This window comes from Lolium perenne, chromosome 7 (genome assembly GCF_019359855.2).
Source record: "Lolium perenne isolate Kyuss_39 chromosome 7, Kyuss_2.0, whole genome shotgun sequence".
Taxonomy (NCBI): Eukaryota; Viridiplantae; Streptophyta; class Magnoliopsida; order Poales; family Poaceae; genus Lolium; species Lolium perenne.
Window position 1 is genome coordinate 51,838,250 of NC_067250.2, and position 13,006 is coordinate 51,851,255.

Genomic DNA, 13,006 nt, shown 5'->3' on the forward strand with positions numbered 1-13,006 from the left:
GGTGGATCGGCTCTTTGAGCCAATTCACAGGATAACCTGAGAGCCGATCGAGGCTCGTATTTAATGTTTACGTGTATGCCATGCAGGAAACTAAGCGAGGCATCTCCATCACCTTCCTGACCAGGTATAGGTCAGGTGGCACGCCCTTGCACCAGCATCGGACGTGCGTGCCGGAGGCTTTGCGGGCCGTCGCTCGGAGGGACCAGGGCCAGCCGCAGCCCTAAGTTGTTCCCGGCTCTACTGTGTTGCCCGTCGCTGCTCGCCGGTGGGTTTCTGACCGCAACATCTTCATGCCACTGATCATCGGTCATTCCTTCCGGCCTCTTCTTCGGGGCCAACGCCTTCCGCGGCTTCGCGAACGGCGCTTTCGCCCCTTTCGTCGCATTGCCCGGCGGCTTCTTGGCCGCTTTCTTCTTGGGGGCTACCGACGGCGTCATGGAATGGGGAGAAGGTAGCGGCGGCGGGTGGACGGCGGGAGGGAGAAACGAATCGGCGGGGAAAGGAGAAATGAATCGGTGGCGGGGAAAGGAGAAATGAATCGGCGGCGGGGGAGGCTAGAAATGCGCGGCGGGATAGGCGCGATATGGCGGGAGGGGCGGGATTTCGCGGGAGTGGGAGACGATTTTTCACTGAGCCGCTGACGCGCCAGGCCCTGCGTCGGTTCGCCTCGCTTTTCGGTGTGTCCGGCGTCCCCGGTGCGTCCCCTGTGGGACGGGGACAGGCTCGGGGCGCTGGACACCGTATCGGGCCGCCCCGGACAAAAATGGGCTTTGGGGGACGCGGCTGGAAAGCATTTTTTGTCTGGCGCGCCCAAAAACCCTTTGGGGGACGCGTTCCTTTTGCCCATTTGCCTTTTTCTCAGTGTCGGGGTGTGTGACCATTTGCTGTGGAGTGTCCACATGACGTGTATAAATAATCGCCCGCGCACTTGCCCACTCTTCCCCCCTCCCTCATTGGCTCCCCCGCCTGCCTCCTCTCCACCTACTCGATCGCCACACCGCCGCCGCGGCCACCGTCCCCGGCCGCGCCATCATAAAGCGCTCCACTCCCACGCCCCACACCGATCGAAAGAGAGACCCTAACGTACACCCCTCCTGCCTCCTTGTGACAACGTAGAAGAGCGTTTCTCGCCGCGCGGCACCGGCGGCGGCCACCACCGAACGGCAAGATGATCACGGGCACGGACTTCTACCACGTCATGACGGCGATGGTGCCGCTGTACGTGGCCATGATGCTGGCCTACGGCTCCGTCAAGTGGTGGCGCATCTTCACGCCGGACCAATGCTCGGGCATCAACCGCTTCGTGGCGCTCTTCGCCGTGCCCCTCCTCTCCTTCCACTTCATCTCCAGCAACAACCCCTACACCATGAACCTGCGCTTCATCGCCGCCGACACGCTGCAGAAGCTCATCATCCTCGCCCTCCTCGCCTGCTGGAGCCACCTCTCCCGCAACGGCTCCCTCGAGTGGACCATCACGCTCTTCTCCCTCTCCACCCTCCCCAACACCCTCGTCATGGGCATCCCGCTCCTCAAGGGCATGTACGGCGACGAGTCGGGGTCACTCATGGTGCAGATCGTCGTGCTCCAGTGCATCATCTGGTACACCCTCATGCTCTTCATGTTCGAGTACCGCGGCGCCAGGATACTCATCACGGAGCAGTTCCCGGACACCGCCGGCGCCATCGCCTCCATCGTCGTCGACCCGGACGTCATGTCGCTCGACGGCGGCGGGCGGGGCATGATCGAGACGGAGGCCGAGGTGAAGGAGGACGGCAAGATTCACGTCACCGTGCGCCGCTCCAACGCGTCGAGGTCCGACATCTACTCGCGTCGCTCCATGGGGTTCTCCAGCACCACGCCCCGGCCCAGCAACCTCACCAACGCCGAGATCTACTCGCTGCAGTCGTCCCGGAACCCGACGCCGAGGGGGTCCAGCTTCAACCACACCGACTTCTACTCCATGGTGGGCCGCAGCTCCAACTTCGCCGCCGCCGACACGTTCGGCCCCGTGGTGCGCACGGGTGCCACGCCGCGCCCGTCCAACTACGAGGAGGACAAGGCCGGCGGCGGTGGCAACAAGTACGGCCAGTACCCGGCGCCTAACCCCGCGATGGCGGCGGCGCCGAAGCCGGCCAAGAAGGCCGGCGCCAAGGGCGAGGACGGCAAGGACCTGCACATGTTCGTGTGGAGCTCCAGCGCGTCTCCCGTGTCCGACGTGTTCGGCAACGGGAACACCGAGGCGTACAACGATACCGCCGGCGCCAAGGACGTCCGCGTGGCTGTCGCCTCCCCGCGCAAAGGTACCTAATACTCTCGACTGCTGTAGGTGTACATTCTCAGGCCGTCGGGCGGCGACTTGATTAGTTTCCATCTGTCTGCGCTAACGAATCGATCCGCTCTGTTCTTGGCTGTCAGCTGACGGCGTGGAGCGTGACGACTTCAGCTTCGGGAACAAGGGGATGGCCGGAGAGAGGGACGCGGAGGCCGGCGACGAGAAGGAACTGGGGAACCAGGATGGTATGGTGGCGGCGCCGACGGCGATGCCGCCGACGAGCGTGATGACGCGGCTGATCCTGATCATGGTGTGGCGCAAGCTGATCCGCAACCCCAACACCTACTCCAGCCTCATCGGCCTCGTCTGGTCGCTCGTCTGCTTCCGGTACTTGACGGCTATTAACGTTCCACCATCAATCGAGCAATTAGCGCCCGTTAACTAATGTATGTATTCCGTTTCTTTTCTTGGCAGCTGGAACTTCGAGATGCCGGCCATCATCATGAAGTCCATCGCCATCCTGTCCGACGCCGGCCTCGGCATGGCCATGTTCAGCCTCGGTGAGTTGCTCAGTGCTCTGCTCTGCATGCATGCACACCGGACAGCTGAGGTCATACCATACGTAGCGCTGACATCATATACATGGGCATGTGGGTTGCGCAGGTCTGTTCATGGCGCTGCAGCCTCGGATCATCGCGTGCGGGAACAAGCGGGCATCGTTCGCCATGGCCGTGCGGTTCCTGACGGGCCCGGCCGTGATGGCCGCCGCCTCCATCGCCGTCGGCCTCCGCGGCAAGCTTCTCCACGTCGCCATCGTGCAGGTACAGACCACAATTCACACAAAGGCTTTTGAACACTGACAAGAAGCGCCTTTCGGAGAAAAAGAAAGCGAGCACGCACGCACCCCACCAAGAACATCGATCGGCTGGCCGGGGCACGCCGGTCCGTCCGGAATCATGAACTGCGCTCCGCCCTGTTCCTGCGCCGGGAAAGCGCGGCAAACGCCCCGCTTTCGCTTTACACTTTCGCACGCACAGCTCGATGCCCGGCCCCCTCGTTTCCCCTCGCAGCTGTGACCACTCCACTGAACTGACGCCATGTTTGTTTGTTTAACCTGCAGGCGGCGCTGCCCCAGGGCATTGTCCCCTTCGTCTTCGCCAAGGAGTACAGCGTGCACCCCGACATCCTCAGCACGGCGTAAGCTCCTCCATGTCCCCCCTGGCCAAATTAACCCTCCATCGCATGCCTACTTAATAATTTTCTCAGCTAGCTAGCGTGGGCGAGATTCTCCTCCGACGATCCCCAGTGGCGCCCTTTGTCTCACCTGCCGTTGGGTTGTGCTTGCAGGGTCATCTTCGGCATGCTCATCGCGCTGCCCATCACGCTCGTCTACTACATCCTGCTGGGGCTGTAGATCGATCGGCGATCGATCGAGGACACGATCCAGCATGCCTGCGTGATGGATGTCGAGCGTGCCGGCAGACAGAGGAGGGGACAAAGGGAGATGCAAAGCCTCCATGCGCATGCAGGGGACATGCTTGCATGCTCATCATGCAGGCAGGCAGGAGGGTTAATTAGTAGGATTTTTAATTAGGTGTAGAGATGGATGAAGAATTAATGTATGCTTAGGACGGTTGGCTAAACGAGGCATACTATGCTCAAAGCTTTGCGAGGGAGAAGGAGGATCAAGCTTGGGGGTTTTAGAAGATGTATTTGTGCGTTGGGAGAGGTTTTCTGGACAGGGAATGGCTGGGCTGGCCTTGTAAAATGGATGCCAATTTGATGAAATGCTTGAGCTCATGTTCCTTCATCCTTGTACTACTACTATGCTACACTATCTGGAACGGCAGAATGGCGTTTCAGCATGTATAGTCGTCAATTCAATAATGCATTATGAGCGAGCCCTTCTTTTGGATAAATGATGATTAATGCAGCAAACCATCACTTTCCTTCTAGAGTCATGCATTCTACCGAGTCTTTCATGATGTTCCAAAAGAGTCCCGGGTCACTTTGATCCGAATTAAGGGGTTTAATATAGATCATGCACAAATATCCTATGGGTTATGCGAATGAGTTTATCATCGATTTAAACATACGTACATCTGTCATTTTGTCTTTGTTTAGAAACTTGTAAAGAACCAAAACTAGTTGAATGCCCGTGCTTTGCCACGGCTTTCGGAATTTACTTTTTCATTGGACGTGTAAAAATAATACCCATGAAAATTCACGTGTATAAAAAAGATACCCACAAAGCTACAATTTGACATATGTACCTTTTCAAAGGACCAATATTTTTTCCTATGAGCAGCATAATTAGGATCGTTCTAATGGCTTCTTTGATTTAAAAGGAGTGGTGTGTGAAATAGTAAAAACTCTAGAGGAGCGTTTAATTTGTGGGACTTTCAACCATGTATAATTTTTCTAAGCTATTCATCTATGTGCAATTTCAAAGCATTTTTTCTATTGAGTTGAATCATGGATATATTCAATTTACCATAATGCATGCTCCATTCTTTTGGGAATTATACGAAAAAAGCATAAAGCAAAACATAAAAACTGTCAATCATACAATATTACGATAATCCACCGTTAGAATTTATAGCCCGAATCATAAACTTGCTTCGATAAATTTGCGGATTCCTTATTTATTTCATTTAAAATATGAATGCAGCTCACTATTGGGATACCTCTGTCACCTCTATGCTAACATAGTGACTAATGTGTTATATCGAAAAGGAAAATTGAAATAGTCCAATTTTAAAATAGTTAATTTTTTTGACAAAAACATATTGTACACCAATACTCCAAAGCTTTGGCGGAATCAGTTTGACAAATAATATACTATATATAAAATCTGATTGTGTTTGTTCACTCCTTAGGCTATTCGGTTACTGTTGATGGGCGTGGATAAACCGCAATCCCATTTGTATTTTTTTACATTCCGATAAAAACCTTTTGCACTAATTTTTGGGTTTGCTAATTCCTGAGACTATTAGGTTACTGTTCATGAGCGTGGATAAAGAGTACTCCCATTTGTATCTTTTTTACTTTCCGACAAAAACTTTTCGCACTAATTCGTGGGTGAAAATATTGAACTTTCGTAGTAATTTGTTGTCAGTAGAAATATTCAGCTTTCGCATTAATTTGTCACGTGTTGATATCAACTACAAGTAGTATTTTTTTTAGGGCACATATTTATGTGATGATAATAAAGATGCACAAGCGTCGTATTTTTTACCTGAATCTTCAACCTTGGTTGTAGTTCTATATGCCATCGGTAGAAATATTCAACTTTCGCAGTAATTTGTCGCATGGCGATGTGAGCTACTAATAGTAAGTCATTCATGGCGCATAGTAATTTCTCAACAGAGCAGAAATGTGCCGAATTTTACCCAAATCTTCCACATCAACCGTAGTATTGTTTAAATACTTCCATAATAATTTGTCGCTACCTAATATTAATTCTTCCGAGGCGCACATTTCTGCACCGGTAATTTCTCAACGGTGCACAAATGTGATAATTTTAACATAAATCTTCAATCTCAAGCGTAGTTCTGCATAATAATTACCAGTCATCAATTCTTCACGCTTGCATCATTCTTCGGTAGTAATTCAAGAAAAAAACCAACATTCGTTGTCTCTTGTACCCATGGAAAATAATATTATGCTCTTCTATTTTTCAATCGGAAAAATATACTTACTCTACCTTCCGTCGCCTCTTTAATCCGAGGAAAATACTATTGTCTCCTTCTAATGTACCTCTATGAAGGTACACTTACTTCGCCCATTACCTCTTTCAGCCGCAGAAAATACTAGCATTTTCCTCTATACAAACTCCAAAACAATGAAACTCCACTATCCAACACCTCTTTTAGTCACAGAAAATAGTGGTGACTTCTTTATGGTGTCTCTCGAAAAATAATTGATCCATTATCTGCCGAACCTTTTAACCGGCACGGTTGTCCCTCCGGGCACTTCATCTATAGTGTAGTACTGCTGGCATACTACCAATTTTTTCCCATCACCCTACGATCATCCGGTGTTTTTCATATATACTGCCCTTTTTCTTAATCGCCTCGGCCAATTTTTAGATTCTCAAAATTCCGAATGAAAATATAAAAGCAGGAACATTTTGGTTTTCGCTAGAAATTCAGAATTTTTTAAAATTTAAATTAATAATTCCTTCCTTCATAAAGAATACTATTACTTAACCATAAAGGTTAGTAAAGTTTTATATTTACAAAATTTCAAGTTTTAGATTTTGCAAAAACAAATTAAAATTTAAAATAGATTTAAAAAGTAAAAAATAATTAAAATCTTATTGTTTATTTATTTATTCAATATTATTTTTACATCTTTACTTTTGTTTATTAAAATAATCATGTGGAATTCAAACGATAAAGAAGTGTGATATTGTAACCATTATGTTAATAGGATTGATATGATACTACTATCAATAACATGCGCGCGAAGCACTTGGAAGTGAGATGGAAGGAACTCGAAAGTTAAACGTGCTAGTGCTGGAGTAGTAGGAGGATGGGTGACCAAGCGAGAAGTTTGATCACGAATAAGTAATTTAACTAGAGATAAGTTAGTTAGAGACTAAACTTGTCAAATAACTAAAATATTAGTAATTCTGAAAAAATAGATAAAAAGAGGGAGTGGAAAATAATTCGAAAAAATAGATAAAAAGAGGGAGCGAAAAAATAGATAAAATAATTTGATATAAAAATGGCACCGATACTCTCTACTACCGGTTCGTGTTACGAACCGGTACCAAAGGTCTCCAGCCACTTCATCACATAATTTCTTTAATTTCTAAAATATATTATAATTTTCCCTGCCCACCTAATATTTGTTGTCCACGTGCATTCGCATGTGCGTAAAGTGGGTGCGAAATTTGAGTATGCTAATGGATGACTTAGATGTACACTTATTAGTATAATTTTACCACTGATTATTGAGTGTAAAATATAACACATACATATCGCCGATAAACATTTAGCATCTTGCCAGGCTGCCAGCACAATAAAGGACTCTTTCTTAGAAAATGAAATGGATTTTAGGGTTATATGATTAAACTTATTTAAATTCCCCTGCATTGTATTTATATAAAAAATCCAATGACAAATGTACCTTTTCAAAGGACCAATATTTTTCCTATGAGCAGCATAATTAGGATCGTTCTAATGTCTTATTTGATTTAAAAGGAGTGGTGTGTGAAATAGTAAAAACTCTAGAGGGGCGTTTAATTTGTGGGACTTTCAACCATGTATAATTTTTCTAAGCTATTCATCTATGTGCAATTTCAAAGAATTTTTTCTATTGAGTTCAATCATGGATATATTCAATTTACCATAATGCATGCTCCATTCTTTTGGGAATTATACGAAAAGCATAAAGCAAAACATAAAAACTGTCAATCATACAATATTATGATAATCCACCATTAGAATTTATAGCCCTAAACATAAACTTGCTTCGATAAATTTGCTGATTCCTTATTTATTTCATTTAAAATATGAATGCAGCTCACTATTGGGATACCTCTGTCACCTTTATGCTAACATAGTGACTAATGTGTTCTACTGAAAAGGAAAATTCAAAATAGTCCAACTTTAGAATAATTAATTCTTTTGACAAAAAACATATTGTACACCCATACGCCAATGCTTTGGCGGAATCAGTTTGGCAAATAATATACTATATATAAAATCTGATTGTGTTTGTTAACTCCTTAGGCTATTCGGTTACTGTTTATGCGCGTGGATAAACCGCAATCCCATTTGTATTTTTTTTTACATTCCGATAAAAACCTTTTGCACTAATTTGTGGGTTTGCTAATTCCTGAGACTATTAGGTTACTGTTCATGAGCGTGGATAAAGAGTACTCCCATTTGTATCTTTTTTACTTTCCGACAAAAACTTTTCGCACTAATTCGTGGGTGAAAATATCGAACTTCCGTAGTAATTTGTTGTCAGTAGAAATATTTAGCTTTCGCATTAATTTGTCACGTGTTGATATCAACTACAAATAGTATTTTTTTAGGGCACATATTTATGCGACAATAATTTCTTAAAGATGCACAAGCGTCGTAATTTTTACCTGAATCTTCAACCTTGGCTATAGTTCTATATGCCATCGGCAGAAATATTCTTTCGCAGTAATTTGTCGCATGTCGATGTGAGCTACTAATAGTAATTCATTCATGGCGCATATTCAACAGCGCAGAAACGTGCCGAATTTTACCCAAATCTTCAACATCAACCGTAGAATTGTTTATCATGAGTAGAAATATTCTACTTCCACAATAACTTGTCGCTACCTAATATTAATTCTTCCAAGGCGCAACATTTCTGCACCGGTAATTTCTCAACGGTGCACAAATGTGATAATTTTTACATAAATCTTTAATCTCAAGCGTAGTTCTCAAGTCAGCAATTCTTCACGTGTGCATAATTCTTTGGTAGTAGTTCAAGAAAAAAACCTACATTCGTTGTCTTTTGTACCCATGGAAAATAATATTATGCTCTTCTATGGTTTAATCGGAAATATATACTTACTCTACCTTCCGTCGCCTCTTTAATCCGAGGAAAATACTATTGTCTCCTTCTAACGTACCTCTATGAAGGTACACTTACTTCGCTCATTACCTCTTTCAGCCGCAGAAAATACTAGCATTTTCCTCTATACCAACTCCAAAAACAATGACACTCCACTATCGAACACCTCTTTTAGTCATAGAAAATAGTGGTGCCTTCTTTATGGCGTCTCTCGAAAAATAATTGATCTGTTATCTGTCGAATCTTTTAACCGGCACGGTTGTCCCTCCGGGCACTTCATATATAGTGTAGTACTGCTGGCATACTACCAATTATTTCCCATCGCCCTACGATCATCCGGTGTTTTTCATACATACTACCCTTTTTCTTAATCGCCTCGGCCTCATCTATGGGTGCTTGGAAATAATTTAAACAATGGCACTACAGTAACACTTTTATGTTTTTCAAGAGTGCTTCCACACCAACGCTTCTATAGTACTTCGGTAACTCAGACATTGTAATAATTTTACAACACTATAGCATATAATACATGTGTGTTTTACCACGGGTCAATTAATGATGAATAGTTCTCATATTAAAAAAGAGAGTCAGTCTTGAGTTTGACAATGATATCTTTTCCGATCGGGAGACATCGACCATTTGTCTTCAGTTTTCTTTGAATCAGTGGCACCTCGCGGTGGCTTGTTTTATCTCGCCCGCTTCCAACGTTCTCAACCTTTCCGATCCACATGCCGGATATGAAGCTAGGCCCTAATTTAGAATTATTTTTACTACCCGTGTTGGTATGAACATTTCTATATTGTCATTGACATTTTGAAGACTACTCGTCCATCAAACTATTTCATCGAGTACTATCACATTGTAATACTTTTACAAGGGCAGATATTGTAATACTTTTACAACACTATAACCAAAATTCTAACGACCAAGGGCGCGGCTTACCGCCGCAACCAACTTCCTAGTCATTACCTTAGCTGCAAACCAGAAGCTCTTTGCATTGTTTATTGTCGAAGCACACACCAGTTGTTTGGTGTATATATAGATGCACATCCACGGTTGTCCAAACACGGATACAACGATCGAATCCATCAACCACTGACAGGATTGTAATTTTCATCCAAAGACCCAATTAAAATATGAAAAGGTCCTGGCAATCGGTCATGCGTTCACTCTCATAACAACATGCTAAATCATGCAGCGATGCAGATTGCACAACCAAAGTCGTGCACATACCAACTCTTTTCCCAGCTTTCTTTTTGCTGAAACGTACAGCAGTTCATGGCGTTCGGTCCCGGGCCACTACACGGTAGTGTGGGATTTGATGTGGACACGGGTCGGGCATATCCAGCGACATGCCGGACCCATAGCGTCTCCGTCGTATTCAGTTTGCCTCCTACGCAGCCGTGATCCCTCCTAATCTTTTTTTTTCCTTTGATAGGATTCTCCCGCCTAATTCAGGTCCTAAACAAATATGTGTTCTCCTAATCCTCTTGCAAGTGGTTTAACACCAGAAAATCCATGTTATTCTAAGATCTAGTAGTCGATTATCATGCACATGAGTCAAGCACTCCATAATTCCTACGCCCTGTTCCCAAATATAAGTGTGCTAATAGTCTCATTTATTACACTAAATTATTAATCAGTCCGTCTCATAGTTCTTGTCGCATATTCAGACGTATCTATTCACGGAATATGTCCAACTACATCTAAATTTGGGACAAGAATTGTGATACTTATGGAGTATTCTTGTTTTAAAATGGAGTAGTTTCATAATGTAGTGATATGATGCCATATATGTTGCTACTCTTTTCCATAAATTTGGCCAAATGTAAAAGATTGAATTAATACAAAATCTAGAAGCACACTTATTTATGGACGAAGGGAGTATACTATTAGTATTCGATATGTACCACTCCCTCCCATGCAAAATATTTGTTAAAAACAAATGAATCGACATGCTAAAACATGGGTAGATACATCTATAGTTTAACAAGTAATTTCGACATGAGGAGTTACATCTATAGTTTAACAAGTTGTACAATAGACGTACATGCATGTATTGATACATCACGGACCAATAATTCTTCTTGGCACTGTTTAGGCCAAATTTGCAATTAAATTTCGGTTTGGTATACCAGATCATTGTGCTACTTTTCTAAATAATTTTTTTTGTATTAGCCACCCCATTCGGTATTTATTTATTTTTTGAATTTAAATGTTTTCTATGATAATTAAAGGCATTTGATGTGCCATCCAATTAGATTCAAGAGAATTGCGGTTCGGGAACATGTGGACAGGTTTTCAAAATTTACAAAGCCAAAAATGGCGACAGGTTTAATTTTTTACAAAGCCATCCAATTAGATAGAAGAGAATTGAAATATTTTCGATTAGCAGTTGTAATGCGTATTTAATTACCTGTTAGGTTGGCTCTAATTTGCAAACCTGGAGACATGGATCGAGCGTTATCTGCCGGCATGATAAGAGGACATGCATCATAGCATGCCGCATCAACCGACCAATAATTCTTCTTACAACTGTTGGGACTTGAGACCAAATTTTGCAATTAGTGGACGGTTTGGTATAACATACGCTGTACTGACAAATAGAGGAGCACGTTTTTTTCTCGGATTTAAATGCATTTTTCTTGTATTAGCCGCCATATATCTCCGTATTTATTTATTTATTTGTTAGGTTGAGTGTGCAAATTCATTCAAGGAAAATTGGACCGTAGCAAATCATGGAACGCTGTCGGCCGGCACGATAAGGGGACACATGAATCTACCACACCACATCAACTGACCGGCCGGCCTGATCGATCATTCCCAGGAATACTCGGGAAGAAAAAGGGAGGGAAAAGCAGGCCATGATTTTATCATTAGACCGGAAAAAGCTTAGCACTCGCAACCCTCAAGTCATAGCGGAGCGCCGGTTTTTCAACAGAGATATCAAGGTCAGGCTCATTCGTTTGTCGATCAGTGTAAAAAGGTTTCGGCTTCGCATAGATATGGATGCATGACGACATGCGATCGATATCTGTCGCTAGCCGCTGTATCTGGTAAGTATATATTCCACACGGGGCTTGATTTACAAAATTTCTACCCACAAAAGCTGTGTCAAGCTTGAATTAAGCTGAGAGAGCCTAAATTTAATTAGCTCATCGGTAATTGTATGTATAGTTTGATGCCAGAGGTTGTAGCTATGCTTCTTTTTTCGTAAAATAGAACCAACGGTATAAAGGCATCTCTAACCGAAAAGGCTTTCAAGGAGAAAATTTGTGCCGCTAACGGTTGGAACCGACTCTAGCTGAAACCCTAACGGCTTAAGAGGAGCAAAATTTTTGCCCATCGGCCTCCACTGCCCATAAATATCCTCCTCCATGGCTCGCCTAAAATTTTGCTCCCCCACCTTCACCTCCACCTCTCCCCCCGCAGCGCCACATCGCCACCGCCAACTGCTCCTCGATCAGTCCGGCGACAAGAGCCATCCGCTGCCGACTCCGCGTAGGATTCCCGACCCTCCTACCTTCTCCGCGTAGCCACCGACAGCCTATATCGACCGAATTGGGCGGCGCAACATCGAACAATCCGCCGCTGACACCGACGGGATCGACGTGGGATTCGTCGAGGAACAGCCGGATTCACACGGCCTCGCACCTCCGGTATGGGTTCTTCATCCTCGCGCTGCTGCAAGTCGCCATATTTAGGGTTGAAGGACCTCATGTGGGCGCCGTGCGGCAGCAACCACACCGGCACCGGCTCCGGCTCCGGCACCGGCAACAGCGGATGAAGAAGATGATCCTTGGACACCCGATTCGCCAAGGTATGCTTCTCAACCCCTTTTTGTTTGGAAAATTTGGTGAATTTTGGCGGATGAACTAGACGTTTGTTTGTTCAAATTCATAGCAAGAAGAAGAGACAAGGAAAATGAACTGAGGATGAGGATAACGATTTATACTTCGCATGGCATGATCGAACACTCATTGAAGATAAGCAACCGTTCAATCAATTTTGGGAAGAGATCCATATCAACTTCAAACAAAGAACAAGTGGAGATGGTCGATCCTTGCCATCGATAACGAGTAGGTGGTCGGCTCTAGTCATGCGCTACAATAGGAGGAGCTTTGAGGAAGAAGATGACTAGTGTAGGAGGTTTGAGGAAGATGATAACTT

At 44.9% G+C, this 13,006-nt stretch overlaps 1 protein-coding gene across 1 annotated transcript; it reads left to right on the forward strand.

Moving 5' to 3' along the window:
* The first annotated feature begins 924 nt into the window (after nt 1-924).
* Nucleotides 925-3,837, forward strand: LOC127317535 (probable auxin efflux carrier component 1c). Its single transcript, XM_051348089.2, has 6 exons — nt 925-2,300; nt 2,416-2,659; nt 2,747-2,832; nt 2,936-3,093; nt 3,393-3,469; nt 3,620-3,837. The coding sequence occupies exons 1-6, from the start codon at nt 1,169-1,171 to the stop codon at nt 3,684-3,686; spliced, it is 1,764 nt and encodes a 587-aa protein (XP_051204049.1). The 5' UTR covers nt 925-1,168; the 3' UTR covers nt 3,687-3,837.
* Nucleotides 3,838-13,006: the final 9,169 nt, after the last annotated feature.

Excerpts from the sequence above, each read along its gene's own strand:
- LOC127317535 (XM_051348089.2), top strand. The coding sequence starts at position 1,169 with ATGATCACGGGCACGGACTTCTACCACGTCATGACGGCGATGGTGCCG. Across the intron at positions 2,660-2,746 it reads TGGTCGCTCGTCTGCTTCCG|CTGGAACTTCGAGATGCCGG; the intron begins GTACTTGACGGC and ends TTTTCTTGGCAG. Across the intron at positions 3,094-3,392 it reads TCCACGTCGCCATCGTGCAG|GCGGCGCTGCCCCAGGGCAT; the intron begins GTACAGACCACA and ends TTTAACCTGCAG.